This window comes from Capronia coronata (assembly GCF_000585585.1).
Source record: "Capronia coronata CBS 617.96 chromosome Unknown acBCG-supercont1.7, whole genome shotgun sequence".
NCBI lineage: Eukaryota > Fungi > Ascomycota > Eurotiomycetes > Chaetothyriales > Herpotrichiellaceae > Capronia > Capronia coronata.
This window is the reverse complement of record NW_006912899.1, coordinates 1,434,816-1,459,774: the sequence shown is the minus strand read 5'-3', so window position 1 is coordinate 1,459,774 and position 24,959 is coordinate 1,434,816. Positions and strand designations below refer to the sequence as shown.

Genomic DNA, 24,959 nt, shown 5'->3' with positions numbered 1-24,959 from the left:
CGACATTTACACTACAATGGCAATTCAGTAATGCGCGACAGTGTTGTTGATGGTCAAGCAAACAAGTATACGAGGCCCCTTTTCATTTCGCAGAATGAAGGCTCTACTTTGTCGCGATTGATGTACTACCAGTACTGTCTCTAAACAGCAGCAGCAGGAGCAGCATCAACTGATCTTCCGCGAACATGGCGTCCTCGCTCCCGTCTCCTCCCTCGAGTCAGTCACCGAGTCTTGAGCCAAAGGAAGACTCCATACCAGTATCAGAAAAGGAGGAGGACGGAACATTAGACCCGCCGCTGCAAGAGACTGGAGTCAAAAATGACACGGGAACGGAACAGCTCTCAGACAGACTTGATACACTTCTTGAATCCTACCTGGACATGCTAGACACCTACACCCGGCTCCGCGAGCAGCTATCCCAGGACTTCTCTGCAGGGTTCTTCGCACTGGCGCAGGCCAACCGAAACTCAATACTTGGTCCAGGCAGACGATATGGAGAAGAAGGTTATGACAAGCGCATGAAAGCCTTGAAGAGGGTGCACATTGTGCAGAGCCAAAGCAAGAGCAAGGGTGGCGGAACAAGCAGTGAAACCTCAACAGCGGGAGAAGACGGGAGGTGCACCGGGTCAGATGCAAACAGCAAAGAGGTAGCCCAGGTTGGCTACGAATCCGCAGGAAACGGAGGCTCCGCGGAGCGAAACGTATACCAGGGGTCAGGAGCTGAAGGAGACACAAGGCTGCAAGGAGTTTATACACCGCCGACCGCCTCGGTTCCCCCAACTGCTGGGCAAGGTCTGAGCCAAGAACAAGAAGGCGCAGATGCAGATGCAGGCGAAGGTGCAGATGCAGACGCCGAACGGCGATCCCGACTCTGGCACAACGGCCAGTCTTCATCACCCTCAAGCTCCAAGCACGCTGCCTGTGGAATCGAACATTCGGGTGCTCCGAGCGTTGCCAACACCCTCTCTTACAACTCGTACTCCACCACCTCCACATTGACAAGCGGGCGCGAGAAGAAGGACGCGCCTTCACCTGAGTCAACCCCCTCGTCCGACGAGAAGACGACCGTTCCCACCACATCTGCACAAAATATCTCGACATCTAGCACTTCGTCTGAGTCCAAACCATCGCCGAACACCAACACCAACACCAAACAGAAAGAATCCAAAGACCCTGTAAGATGGTACGGCATCCTCGTGGCCCCAGCCCTACGCCAGTGCCAAAGCCATTTCCACACCTCCGTATCCTCGACCATCCCAGACCTCGTATCTACAATGTCTGCACTTGACAGTCTAGAGCGGGAGATTTGGCGGCTCCGGCGCGAATTGGGTGTACATGGCATGTACGAGGATCCTGAAGACGTCAATAACAACCACGGCGACGAAGACATCACGACAGTCATGGGAGCTCCGGATGAAGAAGATGTGCGTCAACCTAGAAAGGGCCATGGCACCTCCACCTCCACCTCCAACACCAAACGTAGCCCCAAGACATCCACGAGGAGACAGTCTCTATTGTCCCCTTCAGCTGCGGCCCCCGAACCACGGTCGAGAGTGTTGAAGCTGGATTGATTTGTAGACCATCTGGCAAGGCCTCCTAGCCTGACCTGACGGAGAGGCCTGAAAGCGGTGATACAGAGGCAAATACTATCTGATGTACGCTTCAAGTCAGCCAGAGTCTGAACTTGTGAATCCTCCCATTTCTACAGGTGCGAGAGCACATCTTGATGGCTTCTGGTGCCGTGAGGGCGGGTATACTACAATACCGCACTATCGTAACGTTTGACGAATGGTAAACTACCGATATCGAGTACTATCGCATGATCCATAGGCAATCTTCTGTCCTTCTGTGCTGGAACACATGCGTGCGAGTTGAGCTTAGTAGCTAACTCACCATCTGCACGTTGTCCCGCAGGACCGCACCTTCGTCTGCCATTCTTGGGAAGGCATCCGGTTCGTCATCTATTATCATCTCCTTGGTTGGCGAGTCCTCGTGGAATTCCACCTCTGCCTGCTGAGACTTCACGTCATCCTTCTTGACGGGCGAACTGACGACATGTCTTGCTGCTGGACTTCGCACGACTTCTTCGAGATCACCATCCCAATAGCTTGGCCGTCTCTTCTTTCTGCTTCCTGGAGGGCGGGTGCCTTTCCTCCAGGCCACGACGTTTGGACTCAGCTCCTTGAAGCCTCTCCCAGCCTCACTGGGCGTAATTGGAGCAGGGGCACCATACAGACTCATGCGGACGGCAGCTCTTGTCTCGTCATCGACCTCAATTACCTCATCCCCTTCTTCCAGTCTTAGCTTCGGGTCCAGGGGCTCGTCCTCCAAAATCTCGATTGTGGGCGATTCGACCTCCCGCGAGCGTTTTCTTAAATGCGGATGTGGAATAGAGTCTGGGGACGATCTCGGAGGACTGCTTCGGAACATCTGGGAACCATGTAGTTGCACTGGCCTTGGGTGGTGGGATCGACTGGGCGGTCTGGGTCCGTAAGCAGGTGTTCCGTAGTATTTGCCAACACCGCGAGCACTGGCCAGGGCGACCATTCCGTTCTTTCGAAAACGGGTAGGAGGCCTAGCCAGCGGGGTCAGAGTATCAGTCCTGTATGAGTCCCGGATCCTCGAATCAGGCGCTGGGTCTTGTCCGTCTACTTTGGCAGCAGCTGTTGAGAAGGAATACATTGCCGGGCCTGGTGGCATGGACGTTTGTGCGTTATCTCTTGCATAGTACCAACCTGGTCGAAAGTTTTCGGCAGCGGTACGTGGGCGGTCTCTGTTCAACAGGTCGCGGTGGCGATGCGGCTGTTGACCATGGCTGCCATGTGGAGCACTGTGCCATGCATCATGAGCATCGCGATGATGAGGCCTTATCTGTCCAGGCGAAGGTGGGGGTGACTTGACCTTCAACATTGGCACCGGACTACCAGTTGCTGTGGCCCGGTTGAAGGGCAGCAAAGTTTGGGGAATGCCTTGATGGGGATCGTGCCGATGGCTGTGATGAGACTGCATGTTAGGACTTGGGGTCACGTTACTGTAACCGAATGTGCTCGGCGTACACGACCCATAGTGCAATCCTGGATCTGGGCAAAGGACCACAGGTCCTCGTTCATGAAGCAGAGGATCTGGACATGGCGTAGCGGCACGCTCGCGGGACTGCTGCGATCTTGGAGACGACAGGGGCGCATCACCTTCATTGCGCGTTGGAGGCTTGGGAAACAGACCGCTTAACATCCCTCGCTTGACCCTTGCCGAGTCCGCCGCTGCTTTTGCCGGAGCAGATAACATGATCATCCGCTCTTTCCCGGGAGATGGCTGTGGATCAACAACTGTATTTCGGGACCGGCGATTGAGATGATTGACAAGAGGCGACTCATCTGCAAGGTCAACGTCCATATCATCATCGCCGGTTACTCGTAGTTCCGTCAGAGGTCCCTCAAGCGCAGCCGCGGATGAGGAATCATCTTGTCCATCAATATGGTCACTCGTACTCAGCTGCTGCGGTGAGGAGGGCAGAAAGTCCTCATCCGTCTCCCGGCAAGAAATGGCTGTATGGTCCACATGCGAAGTAAAGCCGCTGCTTGGTGGTTCAGCAACTGACATGCTATTCTGATCCTCGTTGAGGAAGTGTATGGCCGGTAACTGGGGAGATGCATCTGGGAAAGGCTCCCTAACATCCACATCTGACTCAGCAAGCAACCTTGGAGCCCGGGAATATCTCCATTCCTGAGAAGGGGTCTCTGAACCCTGCTCCTTGGACGTGACCGAAAGATCGATCCTCTCAGTACTACCCTCTTCGGGAGTTGAGGGGAGCCTGGAGTCAATAGCACCGTTTGGTGAGACGGCATATCGAACGTCAAGTCGCAGGGATGCTTTTGCTGTTTGGAAAAGTCTTTGCATCTGTGCAACATGACCTGGCATGACGATTGATCTTGTTAAGGGGGAAGCCAATCTCTTACGGCCAATGTTGGACTTCGTAGGTCCACTTTCAGCCTGTGGGATTCCGGAGGAGTTTGAAGATTTGGCTCCGGGAGTTTTGGGAGAGTGCGTATGCTGTAAAACCTTTGTGAAGAACAAGGAAGAACGTCTTCGAGGAGGGTCGAACGGTGCTGCATGGTCTCCCAATTAGTATGCAGGCTCCCTTTGCTTCTGGAAGCGAAGTAACACGGGATTGAGCCCAACAACGTACGCTTTGGAGTCCCAGGTAGAAGGTACGATTGTGCCGACTCGCTAGAAGAGTTGGTCGAGGGGATCGAGCCAGGAGAATATTCCATGCTGCTGGTTCGGTCGATGTAAACGTATGTAGGGTCAAACGAGATTGTATTTGACGACTGGGCGTACCTCTGGGGCAAAGAACGGACGTCTACGGCCAAAGCGCAGACAGCAACGAGCGATGAATTGGTTGGGAAGAATGCAAGAGGAGGAACCGGAGCAGGACAGTCCATGAGACCGCCAAACATGGCAAGTCCAATGATGGCAAACTGTACAAATCAAGCCATGTGTGAGGTGGATTGTGGCAGGTTCGACTTACTGTGGCAGGTCAATCTGCCGACACTTGCCATGATACGGCCTTTATCGATGGCTCGCCGGAACAAACACATCTGCAGAACATATCTCATCGCCCCTACCTTCAAATGTCTGGCGGCGTTGGATTATAACCCCGTAGAGCATGTAGATGGCGGCCCTATGTGACTGTTCTGACATCAATCGTTACGCATCTCTTGCATCTGGGACGATCTCGAGCTCTGAAATCAGCGCAGTAGCACTCAGTAATTGACGGTTGATAAGACTTTATCGAGCAAAAGTTGATCGATGAGTGGGCTGCAACACGCAGCGGACGGACACCCATCTTTCCCCAAGGAAGAATGCATGCGACCGATATCAGCATGATAGCGCGTCGATCTTAACATGAAGAGGCAATTGTCCCTTTTCACTGCAACAGCCCACAGAAGCGAACACCAGCATTGAGCTCAAGCACATGCTTACATCGCTTGTGGACTTTTGACGTTGAAAACGGGCCCTAGACGTAATCTTGAAAACGTGCCGTGGCGGACACTTAAACTGCGATCGGCCAGATGAGATGAGATGAAATGATCTTGATAAAGTTGTGGACGGTGGAGTGTAAAGCGCCTCGAGGCTCCAGAGGATCAGGCCGGTTGGGGCCGGTGGAAGCGAGGTGGACACGGGTCAAACAAACGTGATAAGGATGACCATCTCATGATCCAACTAGTGATCCACCACAGGTCCTTCGGCAAGTCACCGGGTTTGTTTGTTCGTTTGCGCAAGACGCGTCGTGTCTCGGTCATGATTGAAGGCTCTAGGCAGGCAGTGGTATTTTTTGTCATTGAATTGATTGACGGTATCGAAGAACGACATCAGGTCGAGATGAGTTGCATTGTGTGTGCTGTCTGTTTAAGAACAAGTAAACCTGGTGGACGCTTGGTCCCTCTCGTGGCCGCGGCCGCCTGTCAATGCTCCAGATGGTCCGATCACTGGCACTTCTGGGGTAGATGGGAGACCCTCTGTCCGTGCGAGAATGTATCTTTTTCTTTTTAGTTCCGACGTTGCCGCATTGCCGTAAAGACCAACTCTTGAATGTTAACCCATCATCATTATACCCCTTTTCCCTGTATTCGCGTCTTTGCTCTTGTGACTCGATAGCGAGCCAAGGATGGCTGCAGCTGAACGTGTTTCTCAAGACTCGGCATCGGCGGGCGTAGGAGGCGAGAGGGAGGAATGGTTTAGGAGGCTCTTGTTTCAGAATGGAAGCTGGCCCATGTCTAGCGGTGTTTGGTGGTGGAGGTGAAGCTAACAGAGGGCCGCTTCTTGAGCACGCGAACGTGTCAAGGGCTCATCGAGCCGTGGTTTGACAGGGGACCGAGCCAATGAAGCGGGCATGCGTGCAAACTAAAGAAGTCCACGGCCAGGGACCCTGGAGGATTGAGCATGGCTGCATGGACACGCCGCTGTGAGAACCCGAGGCCGGTAGTGATCGATTGGAGGGATTGTTGATGGTAAGGATGAAGGAACCAGGAACCAGGAACCAGGCTGGAGGGAAACATGGACATGGAGACATGATTTGGACTCCTGACACGCTTTCGTCCAGCTGCTGTGACTCTTTGCTGCTGTCGCCGTTACACCAATCTACCTTCTGTCTACTGTCTACTGCAGTGTCTACTGCAGTGTCTACTACTACTTCTCTACTACTCACCTTCGATCACTTCAAGTTCACTCATCATTCGCTTCGCTCGTCGTTCCCTTCTCACCGTTTCCTTTCAGTGCCTCACCCATATCTTGATCATCCTCTTCTCTTTCGGTCTCAATTGCCGAGAACTCTCGTTGGATACGACATTTCTACCCCGTGGGTACATTCCGGCGATTGCAGCGCAAGAGTCGCTCGTTCATACTTCACAAAGCCGACTTCGTTTCTCTTTACTTCTCACCGACTGTCGATCTGACCTAACACCGTTACGTCGAAGTCGAATTGATAGCCACCTTCACCGTCTCTATCCCTTCATACCCACCTCACGCGCATTCAGTCTCACGGCTCGCTTCGGCCGTTTCTCCATCCACAATCCTCGCAGGCGACTAGTCGACCGGTTTTTCAGAAACGGCGCAGCTGCGTGATAATGACTACTATTACTTGAATTGCTGCAATCAGTAATTGAGAGAGAGGACTGTCGGACGAATATTGCACACGGAAAGGTATGCAATCCCACCTCGGGGACTGACAGCAAGAAGGTGCTCAAGTGAAGCTTGAGTAAACCTTACTGGACACGTGGAGTGAATGTGTTGATGGTATCAATGGCTGACTGTCGAGCGCAGTCCTTCACACTGCCGATCGGTCGCATGCCAGGAACATGCCCGACCTTCTGTGATACCCTTTGTCCGCAGTTGTGACCTACCACTGTTACAACAAGGCTGAAGCTGTCGCGACAACTCTCAAAGCCCTCTACCTCTACCATAATTCCTCACTGCGACCATGGATCATCCTCGGCCCAAGGGGACCCAGACGAACTTTGCTTATCCCAACTACAAGCATCCTGAGCCGATCTACGAATATTCTCAACCGTCGCAATATCAACAATACCAGCAACACCAAGACTTCCCTCCTCACCCTTCGGTTAGACCTGCGCCCAATGTCAAGCTCAATGCTAGGCAGGTTCCAGCCGGTGTCGGTGTGGCGCCGCCGCCAGTCAGATATGGCGGCCAGCAACGTCAACAGCAGAGGCCTGCGGCGAGTGGCATGCTAATCCAAGACTTCATATTCCCCACGGCGCCTCCTATTCCTGCATCTCGGTCGAGCAGAGCCAAGCAAGAACCCTGGCAATCTCCTGGTCGCAGATACAACATGCACGATTCGTACATGTCATCGGTAGCGGATGGGTTTCCCAGCGCAGGGACGACCCCCGCATCGAGATCGCGAGGTTTCCCAACTCCAAGAGCGTATTCTGGATCAGTCTATGCGGAGAGCGAGGTTCTTGGACCTGAAGATCGCCTTGGGCCAAGTCCTGAGCACAGTCGACCGAGTTCTCCAGAACAAAGTCCACAGATTGTGCGTCAGGCAAGTCTTGGGAAGCGAGCGAAACCTGCCATGACCACCATCAAGAATAGTGCCAGTCATCTAGAGCAGGAGGTACCGGAGAATCCGTCTGTGCCGATCCAGACGAGCAGAACCGCGACGATGAATGCCATCAGTGCGGCTGTGGCTGCGGGCATCAACGGTCGACCTACCGAAAGCAGATCTGCCACCTCTGGATCGCGAAGCTACACACCTGTGCGGATGCCCTTTGATACTTCCCCTCCAGGTTCGCCTTCTGCAGACACGGAATTTCTTCAGACCCCAAAGTCTCCTCAGACAATAGCATCCACAAACATGTTGGAGCAACCCCCGGCCTCGGGACATTCTCGCAAGTCCACCAATCACCTGCTTGGACTGGGCATCGAACAACAATCAATGAGCAGCAAGATTCCTCCTGGCCGACGGCCTCCCAGGCTGGACATGGATGCGGTAAAAGAATCTGAAAACCGGGGGAGTACGACAAGCCTGGCGGATCTGATCAAACGAGCGACGCGACTGGCTGCAAACTTGGACAGAGGCAAGACAGCCAGTCGGTTGGGCATGTTGGACATGTTCGGCAGTAGTGACAGGCTGGATGCTACCAACCGGCATTCCACCATGTCGGATATGATTTCAGCTTTCCCGGCGCCAGCAATGGGAGGAACTCCTACAACCCGACGAGACACAGAATGGCCTCTGGGCGAAAAAGACGGCGCTTATGCCTCAACCACGGATTTGTCCAAATCTCAAGCCACCCACAAGCAGAGACGGAAGTGTTGTGGTCTAACACTGCCCTTATTTTTCTCTCTGGTTGTCCTTGTCATCATTCTGATTGCCGCTGCTGTACTAGTCCCCGTCTTTCTAATTCTTGTACCCAAAGAGCACCACAAAGACAGCGGTTGTGCCAGCAGCCACCCCTGTCACAACGGGGGCAGCAGCATCTTGAATGGCAACACCTGCCTTTGCATCTGCTCGAATGGCTTCACCGGTAGTCAGTGTGACGATCCTGGAAGCACCGACGACTGCGTGATCAAGACCATGCAAGACGGATCGATCGAATACAAGAATGCAACTCTTGGTCAATCCATATTACCTCCTCTTTCTGATGGCCAGACTCGGTTCGACATACCTTTGAACGTGTCCACGATTCTTTCGGTCTTTTCCTCCAACAATCTCTCATGCACGAGTGAGAACTCTCTGGTCGACTTCAACACCAGCGCTGTTGGTGAAGGAACGAAAACGAGACGGTTTATCATCGTGCCTGGTCTGGAACCTCTCCCGAATGACCGAGTTGCGGTGCTTCCTGAAATGTCCTTTGCTCCCGAAGTCACCATGCCTGCTCGAGTTCATGAAGAGATGCGCATGGAGAGGAGACAGGGCAGCGTAACAGTCGGCACATCCAACGGAATTGTCTTTCAAGCCACGTCCTCAAGTGCGGTTCCTGGACCAAGTGCCAGCACATCGAGCGCCGCAGGCGTCGCAGTTGTGACCAGCGTGACTGGGGCAGCAGGCTCGGGCCCTTCGCCGACCGAGTCAAGCGCAGGCCCAGGGTCCACTGGCGCAGCTGGAGACAGCAGTGGTTCTGATGCAGGCTTGCCAACGACTGCGAGTGGCAAAGAGCTTGACTTTGCCAGAGTTGTGGTTCTGTATGTCCTGCAGCAATCCCGCACCATCAGCGTGGCTATCGACGCGCAGCAACGAATGGAAGCGTTTTTCGCCTCCCAGACGAATGGCAGTTCCAACTCCACAGTCGACGTTGGCTCCGGCAATCTTCACCTTATTGCGGACTTTGAAGCATTCAGCATCACCAACGGTAATGGCCAGGTTGTGGGCGGCACATCAGATTAATCCGAGGGACGAGTTCGAAGAGGAAAAGCGAGGATTTGCATCCAAAGGGTGTTGGTGCAGAGACGACATTGTCTCTATCTTGGTCAGCTTTGATGGTAATGAGCCTGGCTTGAATGGCTGCTGAGGCGAACGGATGGATACCCTTGGCTACATGTCATTTTGTATCGAAGCTGGATATCCACTAAAGAGCTGGAGTTACAAGGACAAAGCGAGGCGTGGCGTGGCATGGTATGGCCTGGGATCACATTGGTGTTGGCATTGCTCGTTCTTGTGTCATCGGACAAGCATGCATGTGTTTTTGCTTCTTCCCTCTTTTTCTTCTCTCTTTTGCTCTATCCTGTCCTGTATGAGATGCGACCTTGGCGAGCGAGCTCAAACCAATATTACCAGCTTTTGCAACGCATTGAAAGAAACAAGCTTCTGTCCATTTGTTGTAGCTATGAAAGCCCGGGGAAGCTGACGTGATAAATATATGCGTGATACGCCCTGCGTTGCCGCACGCCTCTCGAGGATACACCGGATCCGCTTCCCGAGCGGTGGATTGATGTGATTGACTATGCCATCGCCGTCGCCGTCGCCGGTACTAGGCAAGCCCGAGGATTCGATGCAAAGCGTCCGTAGGCGACCGGGTTCGGGGCTATGGCCTGGTCCTTGTCAACTGCTCGGTCTTGAATTATTGCATTTACCGTAAGGTACTAGTATAGGTACCCAGCATCAATGAGCGCCGGAGAATATGAGACCGAAGGACAATGTAAACAAGAATTCGTACAGTACTCCTTCACCGATGCCGGAGTATACCTAGGTAGGTACGTCCAAGGTACCCTACTTTGCGATTTTAGGTCCGATCGTCCATAAATCTCGGCCATAAACATCGGCTTCAGTTGAGCCCCGTCGTGGTTGCGACACCCACTCACACTAAGCTAAGGTATACAGAGTACCATCCATGTACGTAGGTCGTTCAACCTAGTCATAACATTTAGGTACGGTATATCTGATCTGTCTTATCTACCTAAAGTATCTATCTATCTACTCTGTGTCTATCTACCTGATCTACTCTGTATCTATCTGGTGGCGCGGGCCGGCAATCCTCGGCCGAAGAAAACTGGAGCAAAAAGGGCTTAACGCCGAACAAGTTATCTAATCAGATCCATCGTGGCCAATCATTGCGGCGGAACGGTTTCCGCGGGCAGCGTGGCGCGAGCAACTAACGGTACGACGTATCTTAATAAGGCCCGTATATCGGGGTCGTGGAGGATACAAATCTGATTGAAAGTGATGGTGCTATTAGTAGTTGTATTGGTATAGACTATATCGATTGATGTGGAAAGCCGGTTTGTTTTTACTTATACTACACTTGATCTTCCTAGTTGTTGGTTTGAGTTCCTTTGCTACTACTGTTGGTTCATTCTCTCCTGTCCTGAAAGAAAAAATATCCAAATCCCGAATTCGATTTGTGCCCGATGACCAAGAGGCAGAGGTAAAAAGCTGTTTAACAAGCTTCGGTCATCCAGCCAGGAAGGTTGAACATACAGCCCGGAGCATACTTTCTCTTTTCTGGGAAAGCCAGTATAATACGACGGAATACAGAAATATGACTACTGTTCTCAAAAATGTCGTGGTCGTCGGAGGGTCCTATGTTGGACGGGTATGATACCAAACCCCCTCCCCTTTTTCCCTCTTCCAGGAGGGCTATTATGGAAGTCAAAAAGCTAATTCGGACGTATGTATTTAGGCTGCAGCAAAGGAGCTTGCACAGACAATACCTTCGACACACAGAGTGAGTACCTACATGTACCTGATGAACGAGTTGTTGCTGCTCCTCTTTCTGTGAGGGAAGCTTCTTCTTATATGTTGTTTCTGTTCACTCCTTTTGTCAGTTGTCCTGTCATATCATACTGAGCCAAATGTGTTCTACAGGTCCTTCTGATCGAGCCGCATAGCCATTTCCACCATCTCTTCACGTTTGTAAGTCTCCAATCGACTTCAGTGCAGAAGTCCAGAATCCCCAAAGTCCAGAACTCGCAGATCTGACATGACGATATCTCTTCTCAGCCTCGGTTCGCCATCGTCCCAGGCCAGGAACACAAGGCATTCATCCCCTACAGCGGGCTCTTCTCAGGCCTGCCCAACGCGGCCAACCACGCCGTGATCCAGGCGCGCGTGGTGACCGTGCACCCGCGCCACCTCGACCTGGACCGCGAATGGCAAGGGTCGAAGCAGCTTCCGTACGAGTACCTTGCGCTCGCGACGGGGACGACTCTGGCGGAGCCGGCCGGGATGAAGCACGACGAGAAGGCCGCGGCCGTGCAGTACCTGCAGAGGCACCAGGACGCGGTCAAGCGCGCCAAGTCGATCCTGATTGCCGGCGGCGGCGCGGTCGGCGTGCAAATGGCGACCGACCTGAAGGAATACTACCCGGACAAGAAGGTGACGGTGGTGCAGTCGCGGGCGCGCGTGATGCCGCAGTTCCACGAGAAATTCCACGAGCTGATCGCCAAGCGCTTCGCCGAGCTGGGCATCACGCTGATCACGGGCACGCGCGTCGTCGTCCCGCCGACGGGGTTCCCGACCGACGCGGCCAAGCCGTTCGATGTCCAATTGACTAACGGCACCACCGTGCCGACGGAGCTGGTGATCCTGGCGACCGGCCAGAGACCTAACAACGGCTTGGTGGCCGGTCTGGAACCCTCGAGTCCCGGCTCGTTGATAAACCCGGAGAACGGATTCGTTCGTGTCCGCCCGACCCTGCAGCTCCTCGATCCGAAGTACCCGCATATCTTTGCGCTCGGTGATATCGCTGATACGGGCGTGCAAAAGGCCGCAAGGCCCGGCATGGGCCAGGCTGCGGTTGTGGCGAAGAATGTCAGGGCGTTGATCGATGGAAAGGAACCCACGGAGACTTATGTCAAGAATCCCGCGGCCATCCATATGACGTTGGGCATGGTAGGTTCAAGACATCACTCTCCGAGTCGCTCTCGTGGGCTACCCAAGATATGCTGCTGACCAATACGCCAGAAATATAATGTCATCTTCCGCAATCCCAACGAGGCCGAAGGTCAAACGGAGCCCACAATCGTGGAGAAGCAGGAGTAAGTTTTGACTGATCCAATCCACCCTATGTTTAGACACAAAGCTGACATGGGCGTCTAGTGGCCAAGAGGATATGGCAGTCGAGGGCTTTTGGGAGAGATCGGGAATCAAGGTCAATAACCCGCAACAGTATCATTTGTGAGGTTTGCCAGTCTGTCGTTGGATATTTGGAAGCTGCAGTGATCCGGTGAGGAGGCCGAGCCAGCCCAGGTGGTTCTGCTTCTTGACCTCGCTGCTCATGTGACAATATCGTCCTCACGAGAAAGAGTTAAAATACGGAGATCGCGGCCAAAACATGATGCATGCTCATTTGGATGACAGCTGTATGGCAGCTCCGATGTTTCATACTTCTGTCCGACGGTAGAGATACAGCTGCACTGGGGGATTTCCATGCAATGTCTGCCATAATCATACCTCCGTTGTACTCGTGTCTCGCAGCACTCTGGACCTGTCAAGGGCTTGATGTAGCGCGAGTGAATATATCATCCACTCAACTGACCCCGCTTCGCTTCAATCAATTTCAATCTTTCAGAAGCTCGTCGACCTCCTCCTTGGTCAGGCCCAGCAAATAGATCAAATCGAGCATGCTTTCCCCAATGTTTAATCTCGCAGGAGCTTCCATTTGGACCTTAGACTTTGCCCTCCATGCCACGCCCAACCCTGCGGTCTGGAGCATGGGAATGTCGTTAGCTCCATCACCGACAGCCATGGTCTGCGCCAATGGGATATCCCTTCCGGCGGCCAGGCTGATCAGCAAGTTCCGCTTATGCTGGGAATCAACAATCGGATGAGCCGGGTCGAGTTCGCCAGTCAGCGTCTCGGTTTCAGGGTCGACGACCAGATGATTGGCAAAAGCGTGGTCCAGCCCGAGTTGACCTGCGAGCCACTCGGCAAGAGGCTGGAACCCGCCACTCAGGACAGCCAGAGTAAAACCGAGCCGTTTCAGACATTTGCATAACTCTCTTGCGCCTGGGGTGATGACGAGTTTTGGCTTGAGATGCTCAAAGACATGGCTAGGGACACCTTTCAGTAAGGCTACCCTTTCCTTAAGCGAAGCGGCGAAATCCAGCTCGCCATTCATGGCACGCTCAGTGATGGCCGCCACGGCCTCTTTCACGCCAATAAAAGCGGCGATTTCATCAATCACCTCTTGTTGAATCAGGGTGGAATCCATGTCGAACACACACAGGCGTTTGTGACGACGATACACGGTCGACGGCTGCAACACAATCTCGCAATTCCATTCTCGCTCAAACTTGTAGATCGACTCGTGTTTCGAGATGAGTGAAGAGGGAAGGTATTCGGGGTTTGGAGGAGGCGAAAAGGTCACTTCCACGACCCTAGGCTTGACCGGGTCAGGCGCAAGACATCGATGGGAAGTGATGAGTCGTCGTTCCTCGGATTTGTTGTGTATCAGAAGACTGTCGAGGGTGGCAAGGAAGTGAGTCAAACACAGTTGAGAGATGTAAGCTCCGTAGAGATGGTCGAGCGGTTCGGGTTCTGGAGCAGGCGGTTCCAGCGGATACTCAGAGAAGCTTGTGGTCGGTGCTGAACCCTCTGCTATTTCAGGCATTGGGTATGGGTCCGTTGGTCGCACAGGAGGAGACTGGTCGGGATGGATATGTGGGTGTCTGGGAGAGGCTGAATTGTAGTATATCGTGGCGACCAGTCTGGCAGCATCGCCAGGCTCCCGGACGCAGTTGGTATGAGAAATTGTATAGACAGTCCCGCTATCTTGAGTCATTATAGGCGATGGACTGATTGCACTGATGGATCTTCTCGACACGAGCGAGGTGCTTGACAAGGTATTCCGAAGACTTCTGTCAGGCTGGTCGAGGATGCCATCGATGCTCGTTGAGGGTCCTGACTGATGCGACTTGTACTCGAGATGATCGTCAAGATAGGAGCTACCTGCTAGAGTCTCTTTCGCCAGGCTGAGATTCCTGGAGCGCGGAGGAGGAGGAGACGCCATGCTTGTCCACAGGCGCTGACCCCTGCAGTGATGCGGGTTTGCGTCTGCGTCTGCTCTGGTGGGTATTCGTGTGCGTGTTCGCGAAGGACAGACGCGTGCAGTTGACAATTGCGGCTGATTGAGAAAGGGAAAAAAGGGAAAAAGCCAGGCGCAGGCTGTCAGCTGCACGGCGACGTCATCGGCCAGACCAATGCAGGAACCCAAAGCATAAACAGATGAAGAGTCGAGGGCAAGAACCATCAACAGACGGGTTGACGGACGCCAGCATTCCTGCTCTTCGTATAGTAGTGCACACTCAGGATTCCTCATAGATGGTGTTAAAGCTCTTCCTAGAAGATAGTATCAGCGTCCCGCCGCCCGGTCGCAGACGCGGTGCCATGTTGACCTAAAAGACCCTGGATCTCAACGCCTAAACTGACTTCTATGCCATAGAAATGATAGTTGTGCACTTCATATTTGGCTGGATGGTCAGGGATCTACCGATACTCTCTTTCCTTGACATTTCAACCGACTTTTGCTCTTGTAGATAGCTGATAGAGGCGAATGCCCCCCACGATTGAGGACGCGAGAATACACGTGATGATGAACACGTGCCCGAGCTCACGTGGACCCTGAGCACGTGACTCGCTGACAGATATCCCCGCGGCATCCCCAGGCATCATGATCTTTTTGAAATGCCTCTGATCACGACATCAACCCTGACGACATCTCATTGCCAACGACTCAGCTCTGGCATTTGGCAGAGGCATCTTCCTACCATCCACCGCGTCCGGAAATTCGTCAATCTTGGCTAGATGAGGTGCTCATAGACAAACGGCTGAGCAAGCGGTTTGGTCACCTCCGAGTCTGCCTGCGCTTGTCACCGACTGCCGAAGCTGCTTCGCCCGGACAGACGGGCCTAATGTTAGCACCATTCCAGCCAGGTTCTGGATGGAGTCTAAACGATGCAATGTCCCAGTTGACCCATCTCGATCGAAGCAAGGCGACAGGAATGACATTGCTGAGGTTGGCGATGGCCCAATGAAAAGGCGCGAGCTCTCATCACCCAAGTTTGCCATCGATGGCGTGATTGCACGTGACCGCCCGATCTCGACTTTTTTTCTTATTTTCCATCATCGCACCGGCAGTCGGTGCCCGGCGAGGCTCTCGACATCCGGAAGCTGATCCACAGACAGAATTGCGTGCTCGACGATGATATTACTATTGCGCGCGTTGATTTGTAAAAATACGGTAGGTAGGGGGAGGGTTCCAGCTCTTTCATCATCTCTCTTTTGCCTGGTCCGACTTGATCTCTTTTCAAGCTGTCTGCTCCTTCAAGTTTTGTCCCATTTACCTCATCTCCCCCCAGTACCAAAGTATTGCTTGCCACACAGTCCTCGTCCATTCAACATGTCTTCCAGAACCCAGTCTCCCAGTGGGAGCAGCGACAGCAGCCCTTCTTTGAGGGGGGCCGACTCAGGATATGCCAGCGGCAACAACAGTGAGCTGGGACTGCCTGAGGTATACTTCACCAAGCCTCACCTGAAATTCCTCAACCGACAATTGCAATTCCTCGAACCTCCCGAGATCATTCGATGGTGTATCACCACCCTTCCACATCTCTACCAGACCACGGCGTTTGGTCTGACAGGCCTCGTCCAGTTGGACATGCTCTCCAAGTTGAAGATCCCTCGCCCTCAGATGGTTGACCTGATCTTCATCGACACCCTCCACCATTTTTCCGAGACCTTGGAATTGGTAGAAAAGGTCCGGGCCAAGTACCCTCTCGTCAACATCCACACATTCAAGCCAGAAGGTGCCGAGACCGCAGAAGAGTTTGCAGCCAAGTATGGAGACAAGCTGTGGGAGACTGATGAGGAGAGGTATGACTACTTGGCCAAGGTGGAGCCGGCCGAGCGTGCATACCGGGAACTGCAAGCCTATGCTGTCCTGACCGGCAGGAGAAGAAGCCAAGGTGGTGCCCGAGGATCACTGGACATCATCGAGGTTGACGAGGCTGGCCTGATCAAGATCAACCCCTTGGCCAACTGGAGCTTCCAACAGGTCCAACAATACATGAAAGAGAATGAAGTCCCTTACAACGCCCTTCTGGATCAGGGGTACAAGAGTGTCGGCGACTGGCACTCGACCCAACCCGTCAGGGAAGGTGAAGACGAGCGCGCCGGTCGGTGGAAGGGCAAACCGAAGAGCGAATGTGGCATTCACAACCCGCGATCAAAGTACGCACAGTTCCTGATGGAACAGGAGAAGAAAAGGGAACAGGAAGCCTTGGATCAGGCGTTGCAGAAGGTCCGCATCGAAACATGAATGATGTTCGAGTTGGAGATTGATTATTGCTCTTGTTCTATTTCAGTATAGCGTCGGCGTTCGGGGAAAAGGGACCTGCATCAGCGATGGCTTGGAGAAATCCTGCAGCAATACACTGCACAGCATTATGGACGACATGAAGGATCTTGCGACACGTATCTTGCACCTCTAGGCATCAGAGGAAGATCAAAAATTGAATTATGGAGTGGCTCTATTCAAGGGGCTGTTGTCTAGAAATCCAATAGACGATAAGACGAAATTGAATGGCTTATGCCGTACCCAACATCCAGGCGTCCTCTGTTGTATTCTACCTGTAATTGACCGCTTGTCTATTTCAGACAAGAGTGTCGTCGTGCAAAGTGCACCGCCTGCTTACCTGTATCACCTCTTGAGTGCCAATTTTACATTCTCTTGTGGCTAACAAGCAGTGTAGTGCTTCATATCTGTGCCGAGAGACCGAGGGACGGCGGAGAGATGGAAGATCGCCATCGTCAGCAACGGATTACTGCTCGCTTCTCGACATTTGTAAGGCATAGACCGACCCCTGAGAGGTTGGGGGCTCCCTAGACTTTCCTTTGACCTCTGTAGCGGCCAAATGTCCACCTATACTGGTGCACATAGACGGCGGGCACTTCTGCCAGGGCCCGGCGATCTTGGACTATGCCCGGGGTGAGCCCCTGTCAGTTCCCGTGAGCCAACCGGAGAGACTCGACAAGGGGGCTGACAGCGGTGGGATAGGTGACAGTAGGGGGTTGAGCGGACATGCCATGACATGCCATGCAGTGCCCACCGTGACCGCGGGCGGCACATTAAACAAATTTTCTACGCTGCGACGCAGGCGAAAATTTGTTCTCCTGCCCAGCTGCCGCTGCCACTGCCACGCCTCGCGGCGGGAATTGATTGCTACGTGCGACCATCATTCAGAGTACTAGTGTTCTTGTAGGCCTGACGTGGCCTTGATCTTCCTCAAGGCTCTTGGTGCATATATACCCTGGGTTCTGACTTCTGCTCGGGCGGGTCCTTTTCTCCCTGTCCCTTTTTCTATACTGCTTCCTTCACACTGCCCGCATCTTTCTTAGACCTGGTCTCCGCATACCAACCGATACCATTGGAGCCTCCCACAACTCACCTAATATACCACCACCATGGCCAACCCACCTCATGGCGGAATCCTGAAGGATCTCATTGCTCGAGATGCCCCTCGTCATGCTCAGCTGGTCGAGGAATCCGACCGGCTTCCCGCGATCATCCTCAACGAGCGCCAATTGTGCGATCTCGAACTCATTATGAACGGTGGCTTCTCCCCACTGGAGGGTTTCATGAACGAGAAGGATTACAATGGAGTTGTCGAGAACCTCAGACTGGCTAGTGGAGCGCTTTTCAGCATGCCTATCTGCTTGGATGCCTCTGGAGAGAGCGTGGAGAGCTTGAAGATCAAGCCAGGCTCCCGGCTCACTCTACGAGACTTCAGAGACGACCGTAACCTTGCGATCCTGACAGTGGACGATGTTTACCGACCTGACAAGCAGAAGGAGGCGCAAGAGGTGTTTGGTGGGGACCCGGAGCACCCAGCCATTAAATATCTTATGGAGAGCACCGCGGAGTTCTACATTGGAGGCAAGGTCGAGGCCGTCAACCGACTCAACCACTACGATTATGTTGCTCTACGATACACCCCCGCAGAACTGCGGTTACACTTTGAGAAGCTTGGATGGGCCCGGGTGGTGGCTTTCCAGACCCGGAACCCCATGCACAGGGCTCACCGTGAGCTGACAGTGCGTGCAGCTCGTGCCCGCCAGGCCAATGTTCTCATTCACCCTGTGGTGGGCTTGACCAAGCCTGGTGATATTGATCACTTCACCCGTGTCCGTGTCTACGAGGCGCTCATGCCGAGATATCCTAACGGGATGGCCGTGCTAGGGTTGCTTGGGTTGGCCATGCGTATGGGTGGTCCTCGTGAAGCCATCTGGCACGCAATCATTCGAAAGAACCACGGTGCCACTCATTTCATCATTGGACGAGATCATGCCGGCCCTGGCAAGAACAGCGCCGGCAAGGACTTCTACGGTCCATATGATGCTCAATATGCGGTGGAGAAATACCGTGACGAGCTGGGCATTGAAGTCGTCGAGTTTCAGATGATGACCTATCTCCCTGACACCGACGAATACAAGCCCAAGGATGAGGTCGCTGCTGGTGTCAAGACCCTGGATATCTCCGGTACCGAGCTTCGACGACGTCTCCGGGTTGGCGCACCCATCCCAGAATGGTTCTCGTACGCAGAAGTCGTCAGGGTGCTGAGAGAGGCGCATCCTCCCCGTGCCAAACAGGGATTCACGATTTTCCTGACGGGTTACCAGAACTCCGGCAAGGATGCTGTCGCTCGAGCGCTGCAGGTCACATTCAACGAACAGGGTGGTCGCCCTGTATCACTGCTACTGGGTGAAACTGTCAGGCACGAGCTGTCGTCCGAGCTGGGTTTCACGCGGGAAGATCGGGACACTAACATTGCCCGTATCGCCTTTGTCGCCGCTGAGCTGACCAAGGCTGGTGCAGCCGTCATTGCTGCGCCAATTGCACCGTTTGATGCGGCTCGAAAGGACGCCCGGGAAACAGTGCAGAAATACGGCAGTTTCTTCTTGGTCCATGTCGCCACCAGCCTCGAATACTGCGAGAAGACGGATAAGCGTGGTGTCTATGCGCGAGCCCGGAGGAACTCGATCAAGAACTTCACCGGTGTTAATGACCCGTACGAGGCTCCTAAGGATGCGGACCTGACTGTCGACTGTGAGAAGCAGACTGTGCGAAGTATCGTGCACGAGATCGTCCTGATGCTGGAATCCCAGGGGTTCTTGGGTAGCGTGTAAACAGAGCTCCATTGTGTTGATCAGAGGACACATGATGAGTGCAGGCAAGGCTGGATAGATCTCGGATGGTTGGCTATCGGTGGCTGAAAGAATGGGAATATTTGCTGGAGTTACGAGCCGATAATTTTTGGTCTGAATAAAATCTATGCCGGGGAAGATGGCCGTAAAAGGCACAGAGGATGTGTGCAGATGCCTGGTGTGGTATATATCGTGGAGTATACTGTGCCGTCTATAGGAGTCTCTGCGCGAGGCTGGCAAATAGGAGTAGGGGATGTAGGGATCTTTATTACGGACTGCAGTGCATCAGGCGCCAAGCAACGCGTCAAGTCGCTGCACTGCATCTCCAACGCCTGCGCCGTTTGAGCTCATCATCAGGACAGCGGACAACTTGTAATTAATGAACCATCGACGTCTAACTCCTTCAAACATTCTCATCGGGCCAACTCCAACCTCCTTGCTCCCTCCAGAATTGTTGCCTTCTCTCCTGTAATTCAACTGCCACTCCTTCAGCCGTCGATTGTACTACCGCCATCATGTCGGACGGCACTCTGTTCAAGGCGGAGAAGGACTTCACGAAAGAGGCGGACAAGGTGCTGCCAGAGGCGGAGGCTCTAGCAAAGGTACAAGGTGCTCTCTCTCTCTCTCAAGGACCTCGCCGCTGACTCGTGTGTAGAAAGATCTGCAGAAGGCGATTGACAAGATCATCCCTCTCGAAAAACAAGCCAGACAGGTATGCCACCTCTCCCAATGATGCGCTTCGACAGTCTCACTAACCAACACCACAGTCATCAGATCTCGCCACGACATCTCGATGCTTAGTTACAATCGTTACATTATGTAAAGAGGCTGGAGATTGGAGTCTACTCAACGAGCAAGTCCAACTGCTATCCAAGAAACATGGACAGCTCAAACAAGCGATTACCAATATGGTGCAGGTTGTCATGGGATTCCTTGACGACACGCCAAACTTGGATATCAAACTCACCGTCATTGAGGCCTTACGGACGGTGACTGAGGGCAAGGTTCGTGAATTCCATTCTTCTGGCAACGCCCTATTGACCAGGGACTAGATCTTCGTCGAAGTCGAGCGTGCTAGAATCACCCGGATACTGTCCAACATCAAGAAGGAGCAAGGCGACATCAAATCGGCGTGTGACATCCTCTGCGAACTTCAAGTCGAGACTTTTGGGTCGATGACGCGGAGAGAAAAGACGGAATTCATCCTCGAGCAGGTGGACCTATGTATACAAAACGGCGACTGGACACAAGCGAGCATTCTCAGCCGAAAGATCAGCACGAGGTATTTCGCCCGGAAACCCAAGAAGACACCGGAACAGTTGGAGAAGGACAAGAAGGCGCGGGAAGAAAAGGAGAAGACCAGGTCTGCCGACGAGCCTCCGCCGGAGAAGGAAGACGACGTGACCGACCTCAAACTGCGCTTCTACGAACAACAAATCACGCTGGCGAAACATGAAGACAAATACCTCGAAGTCTGCAAACATTACCGACAGGTCCTGGATACAGAATCCGTCGAGAACAACCCCGACCAACTGCGTGCCGTTCTGCAGAGAGTCATCTATTTCGTCCTTCTGGCCCCTTACGACAATGAACAATCCGATCTCCTCCACCGGATTGCACAAGACAGCCGTAACGCCGAAGTGCCGAAAGACGCGGCGCTGCTCAAACAATTCACCATCCCCGAATTGATGCGCTGGCCTATGATCGAGCAACAGTACGGCGAGCACCTCTGCTCGACCGATATATTTTCCAAGACCGCCGACCCGAGCGATCCTAAAGCGCAGACACGCTACGACGCCCTCCGCCACCGCGTGATCGAACACAACGTTCGAGTCATCGCCAAATACTACACCCGCATCACCTTCCCCCGTCTCACCGAACTTTTGGACCTGTCTGAAGACGAAACCGAGAAATATATCTCCGACCTGGTGACCAAGAAGACGGTCTACGCACGTATTGACCGGCCCGCGAGAGTGGTCAGTTTCGAGGTGAAGCGCGGCCCCGAGGAGATCTTGGATGAATGGGGATCCAGCATGAGAGGACTCCTGGGGCTCCTGGAGCGCGTCGGCCATCTCATGCAACGCGAGGAGATGATGGCTCGGATTCAACCGGCAGCCAAAGAAGAGGGCAAGAAGGTCAAGGCCTGAATTGTGGAGATGGTTTGCTATGGAGGGAGAAATGGTGGTATGTATCATCAATCAATTACAGTGTTTGAAGGACAACAGAGGATGTGGCACTGTGGTTACTTGTCGGTTGACTAGACCGATGGGGGCATGCATCTCTCATGAGCATGAGAGTTCGTCCCACTTGAAGCGAATTGAAGAACAAGAACACACTTGGACTTTTGGAATGGAATGATTTAGAGATACAATACCAGAGCCCCGAAGGAAATTCAAGTCAAGGTCGTTGTGTGATGTATTATATCATGCCAGTGTATATGCCGATCTCTCGCTTGATGAGACACCCGCCGTTGTCGTGGCCGGGTTATGATATCGCCTTCAACCTGCCCATCCCCTCTCCCCCCTTTTCAAGCTCGAAAGGGCCCCAATCTGTCTTGTGCAAAGAGCCAGAGCCAGAGCTGGTCTACATCCCCCTCCACAGAGGATACAAAAAGCCTTATCGTTTTCAATCTGTCATATCATATAATCATACCTACTCCATCTACCCAGGTAGGTAGTCCCCCATCCACAACCTGATATGAGCATTAGGCTGATTGATCCCTTCCCTTTTCTTCCGCATCCAATCCACATCATCTAATAGAACATGTTCATGTCAAGCAAGCTCCGGCCTTGCGGTAGATCCAGCTCAAAATGGACGGTAGTGTAGCCATACAAAGTCCATGTTCTCACTCACTCACTCACTCACTCACCCCCTGCTCAGGTCTTGCTGAGAAGCATTTCCTCCTTCTCTGATCTCCAAAGATATCTCCCGAGTCTTTACGACTTTATCATCTCTCCATACTCATACTCACGTCCATGTCCTTGTCCATCTTCTTCTTCATCTTCTTCAACCCGAATCACAATCTCACTAGCCTCTCCATGCTCCAACCCTCCTCCGCCACCAATACCAACCAGTCTCCACACCCGGCGCTGAGCTTTGAATCCCATACCCAATAGCACGACATGACACACGTAGACCAGCACAATGATCCCGCCGACCACGGCTTTGGAAATACTCACTTCGTGGATCCCGTACATGAAATGCCCGCGAACCTGGACGGGACAGATTGCAGCCTGGGCTTGGATATGTCTGAACGTGGAGCTGGAAGTAGGACCGGAATCATGTTGATTATGCAACGTAGGCCCTAGTTCGCAGTGCATCCAGAATCCAAGGGTGGTGATCCAGCCTGCCACGAGAAATGAAGAGAGGGTCATGATGGCGAGGTATGTTCTTCGTAGGGTCAGGTGGTGCGGTGTGTGATGGTGGATGAGGATTTCCATGGATAGATGGAAGAGACTTATTCCGGGAGTGGTGAATGTGTAGAAGAGTAATGCTAGACTTGAAGGTGAAGAAGAAGAAGAAGAAGAAGAAGAAGAGCCTCCTGTTGTTGCTGAAGTTGAATCTGTTGTTGCTGTTATTGTTGCTGCCGGTTCAGTGGATTGTGAATCGTCATCGGTGGATGCTGAACGAGGTGTTATTATGCCGGAGGAGATGCTCACTGGCGACAACATCGATGGTCGTCGTTTTCCAAACAGTGACCCCTCGATTTCGGCTGTGCTGTTCTGCGCCAGACGGTCGGCGATCTCGGTGTGCGGATTGGCCACGCAGTACGCGTAGATGGCGCCGAGGACGAGGCTGGTGAAGACGAGCACAATGAGCATGGGGAAGACGATGGTGCGGAACTTGGAGAGGCGATGTAAGGCCGGGCTTTGTGGACGATAGGGTTTGGACGGTTGGTCTTGTCGTTGAGACTGAGATTGAGATTGAGATTGAGGCTGGGAGATGGGGAAGATCTCGCCCGTCGTGACTCGGCGGGTGGTGATTTTCATTGTGGGCGACATTGGACAGGCAGATATGAGAATGATGGTTGAATTCGGTAGGAGACGAAGTATTCGATTCTCAGCAGTTGGCTCTGAGCTGAGCTGAGCTGAGGAGTTGATCAGAGTCGTTGGGTCCAGTGGTTTGGTTGGAGACGAGAAGGATCGACGAAGGGCGACCAGCGACCAGCGCGGTGAGATGAATCCAGAAGATTAATACAAGTAAAAGAAACCAACACGACCACCGTCAAGATAGAGGAAGGGATGATGGGATGATAGGAACGAGGATGAGGGAAAAGAAAGACAACAAGAGCACAATTATTCAAGAAAGATTTCAGTAGAGTTTTCTCTCTTGTCCACAACCTACCTTGCCTTTACCTATGTATGTAGGTATGTATGTTTTCGGTCTCGAGATCGGGCATTTTCTGACGTACAACCCCTTCGTTACCGTGCTTTGATGCCAGTTTGGAAGGCTCACAACATCGGTCGACGTTCACCGGTCAGCGGTCAGCGGCAGATGCCACAGACAGAGCCTGCTTGACCACGACCAAGCCAGCCGCTCAGAGAACGAGAGAGTCGTCTTCATCCAGTACATTGTTCATGAACGGCCGACGCTGAAGGCCGAGGACCAGGCCGGGGACGCTGATCGGTGGTCGGGGACGAGCAGAGGGTGTTCAGTCAAGGAGTATGACTCTATTTCTGTCTTTCGCGGCAAACTGCATACAATGCAGTCGTGCATTGAGAGCCAATGGATGGTTGGAAGAGAGCGCAAGGCTCGAAAGTTCGACACAAGCTGGTTGGTAGATAGTCCTTGTCCTTCAAGTTGGGGGAGGAGGAGGAGGAGGGCGGCTGCTATTACTAGTAGCGAACTTTTCTTAGTCTGGTTGGAGCGGCGGCGTTGGTTGGATCCCGGCTCCAGCCTCATACTAGTAATTCACTAGACACTAACCACCTTTAGTAATCTATACTCGCTACTAGTAGTGCTGCCTGCCACAGCATAAGGCGGCGTCATCTTGCTCCCAATCGGGGGCAAAGTCATCACAGATCTTGACACCCGCCGTGGCATTGTCACTTTTGATGTCCTCGATACGCGCCAAACCTGTTAATTCGGAACACCTCCTACCTACTGAAACCCACTGCATGACTGGCAAGTTGGAGGTGCGCCCTCGCTCCGAGTCCGCATCCTGTGTTTGTTCCCTGCTTCCACAGCAAGCCTTCCATCACTCCTCTGCCTTTTGGCAAATCAGGAGACGTCACTTCCACGACGAACGAGAATGAACTGTTGCGGGGGAAGTAGCAGAGTGTCAGAGCAAGGGGGGAGG

At 53.1% G+C, this 24,959-nt stretch overlaps 9 protein-coding genes across 9 annotated transcripts; 6 read left to right on the top strand and 3 right to left on the bottom strand.

The window, feature by feature from the left end:
- Positions 1-185: 185 nt before the first annotated feature.
- A1O1_08086 (uncharacterized protein) lies at positions 186-1,571 on the top strand (the record flags this gene model as incomplete). Its single annotated transcript, XM_007728949.1, has 1 exon — positions 186-1,571. The coding sequence occupies one exon, from the start codon at positions 186-188 to the stop codon at positions 1,569-1,571; it is 1,386 nt and encodes a 461-aa protein (XP_007727139.1).
- A 313-nt stretch (positions 1,572-1,884) lies between these two features.
- A1O1_08085 (uncharacterized protein) lies at positions 1,885-3,918 on the bottom strand (the record flags this gene model as incomplete). Its single annotated transcript, XM_007728948.1, has 1 exon — positions 1,885-3,918. One exon carries the CDS (start codon positions 3,916-3,918, stop codon positions 1,885-1,887), a length of 2,034 nt encoding a protein of 677 aa, XP_007727138.1.
- Positions 3,919-6,979: 3,061 nt separating this feature from the next.
- A1O1_08084 (uncharacterized protein) lies at positions 6,980-9,406 on the top strand (the record flags this gene model as incomplete). The annotated part of the gene is made up of 1 exon (XM_007728947.1): positions 6,980-9,406. One exon carries the CDS (start codon positions 6,980-6,982, stop codon positions 9,404-9,406), a length of 2,427 nt encoding a protein of 808 aa, XP_007727137.1.
- Positions 9,407-10,997: 1,591 nt separating this feature from the next.
- On the top strand, positions 10,998-12,638 carry A1O1_08083 (uncharacterized protein; the record flags this gene model as incomplete). Its single annotated transcript, XM_007728946.1, has 5 exons — positions 10,998-11,051; positions 11,324-11,371; positions 11,459-12,349; positions 12,422-12,495; positions 12,557-12,638. The coding sequence occupies 5 exons, from the start codon at positions 10,998-11,000 to the stop codon at positions 12,636-12,638; spliced, it is 1,149 nt and encodes a 382-aa protein (XP_007727136.1).
- A 378-nt stretch (positions 12,639-13,016) lies between these two features.
- Positions 13,017-14,468, bottom strand: A1O1_08082 (phosphoserine phosphatase; the record flags this gene model as incomplete). The annotated part of the gene is made up of 1 exon (XM_007728945.1): positions 13,017-14,468. The coding sequence occupies one exon, from the start codon at positions 14,466-14,468 to the stop codon at positions 13,017-13,019; it is 1,452 nt and encodes a 483-aa protein (XP_007727135.1).
- Positions 14,469-15,857: 1,389 nt separating this feature from the next.
- On the top strand, positions 15,858-16,775 carry A1O1_08081 (phosphoadenosine phosphosulfate reductase; the record flags this gene model as incomplete). The annotated part of the gene is made up of 1 exon (XM_007728944.1): positions 15,858-16,775. The coding sequence occupies one exon, from the start codon at positions 15,858-15,860 to the stop codon at positions 16,773-16,775; it is 918 nt and encodes a 305-aa protein (XP_007727134.1).
- Positions 16,776-17,920: 1,145 nt separating this feature from the next.
- Positions 17,921-19,642, top strand: A1O1_08080 (sulfate adenylyltransferase; the record flags this gene model as incomplete). The annotated part of the gene is made up of 1 exon (XM_007728943.1): positions 17,921-19,642. One exon carries the CDS (start codon positions 17,921-17,923, stop codon positions 19,640-19,642), a length of 1,722 nt encoding a protein of 573 aa, XP_007727133.1.
- Positions 19,643-20,175: 533 nt separating this feature from the next.
- On the top strand, positions 20,176-21,807 carry A1O1_08079 (26S proteasome regulatory subunit N5; the record flags this gene model as incomplete). The annotated part of the gene is made up of 4 exons (XM_007728942.1): positions 20,176-20,262; positions 20,316-20,372; positions 20,428-20,664; positions 20,713-21,807. The coding sequence occupies 4 exons, from the start codon at positions 20,176-20,178 to the stop codon at positions 21,805-21,807; spliced, it is 1,476 nt and encodes a 491-aa protein (XP_007727132.1).
- A 789-nt stretch (positions 21,808-22,596) lies between these two features.
- A1O1_08078 (uncharacterized protein) lies at positions 22,597-23,649 on the bottom strand (the record flags this gene model as incomplete). Its single annotated transcript, XM_007728941.1, has 1 exon — positions 22,597-23,649. The coding sequence occupies one exon, from the start codon at positions 23,647-23,649 to the stop codon at positions 22,597-22,599; it is 1,053 nt and encodes a 350-aa protein (XP_007727131.1).
- Between the last annotated feature and the right edge of the window lie 1,310 nt (positions 23,650-24,959).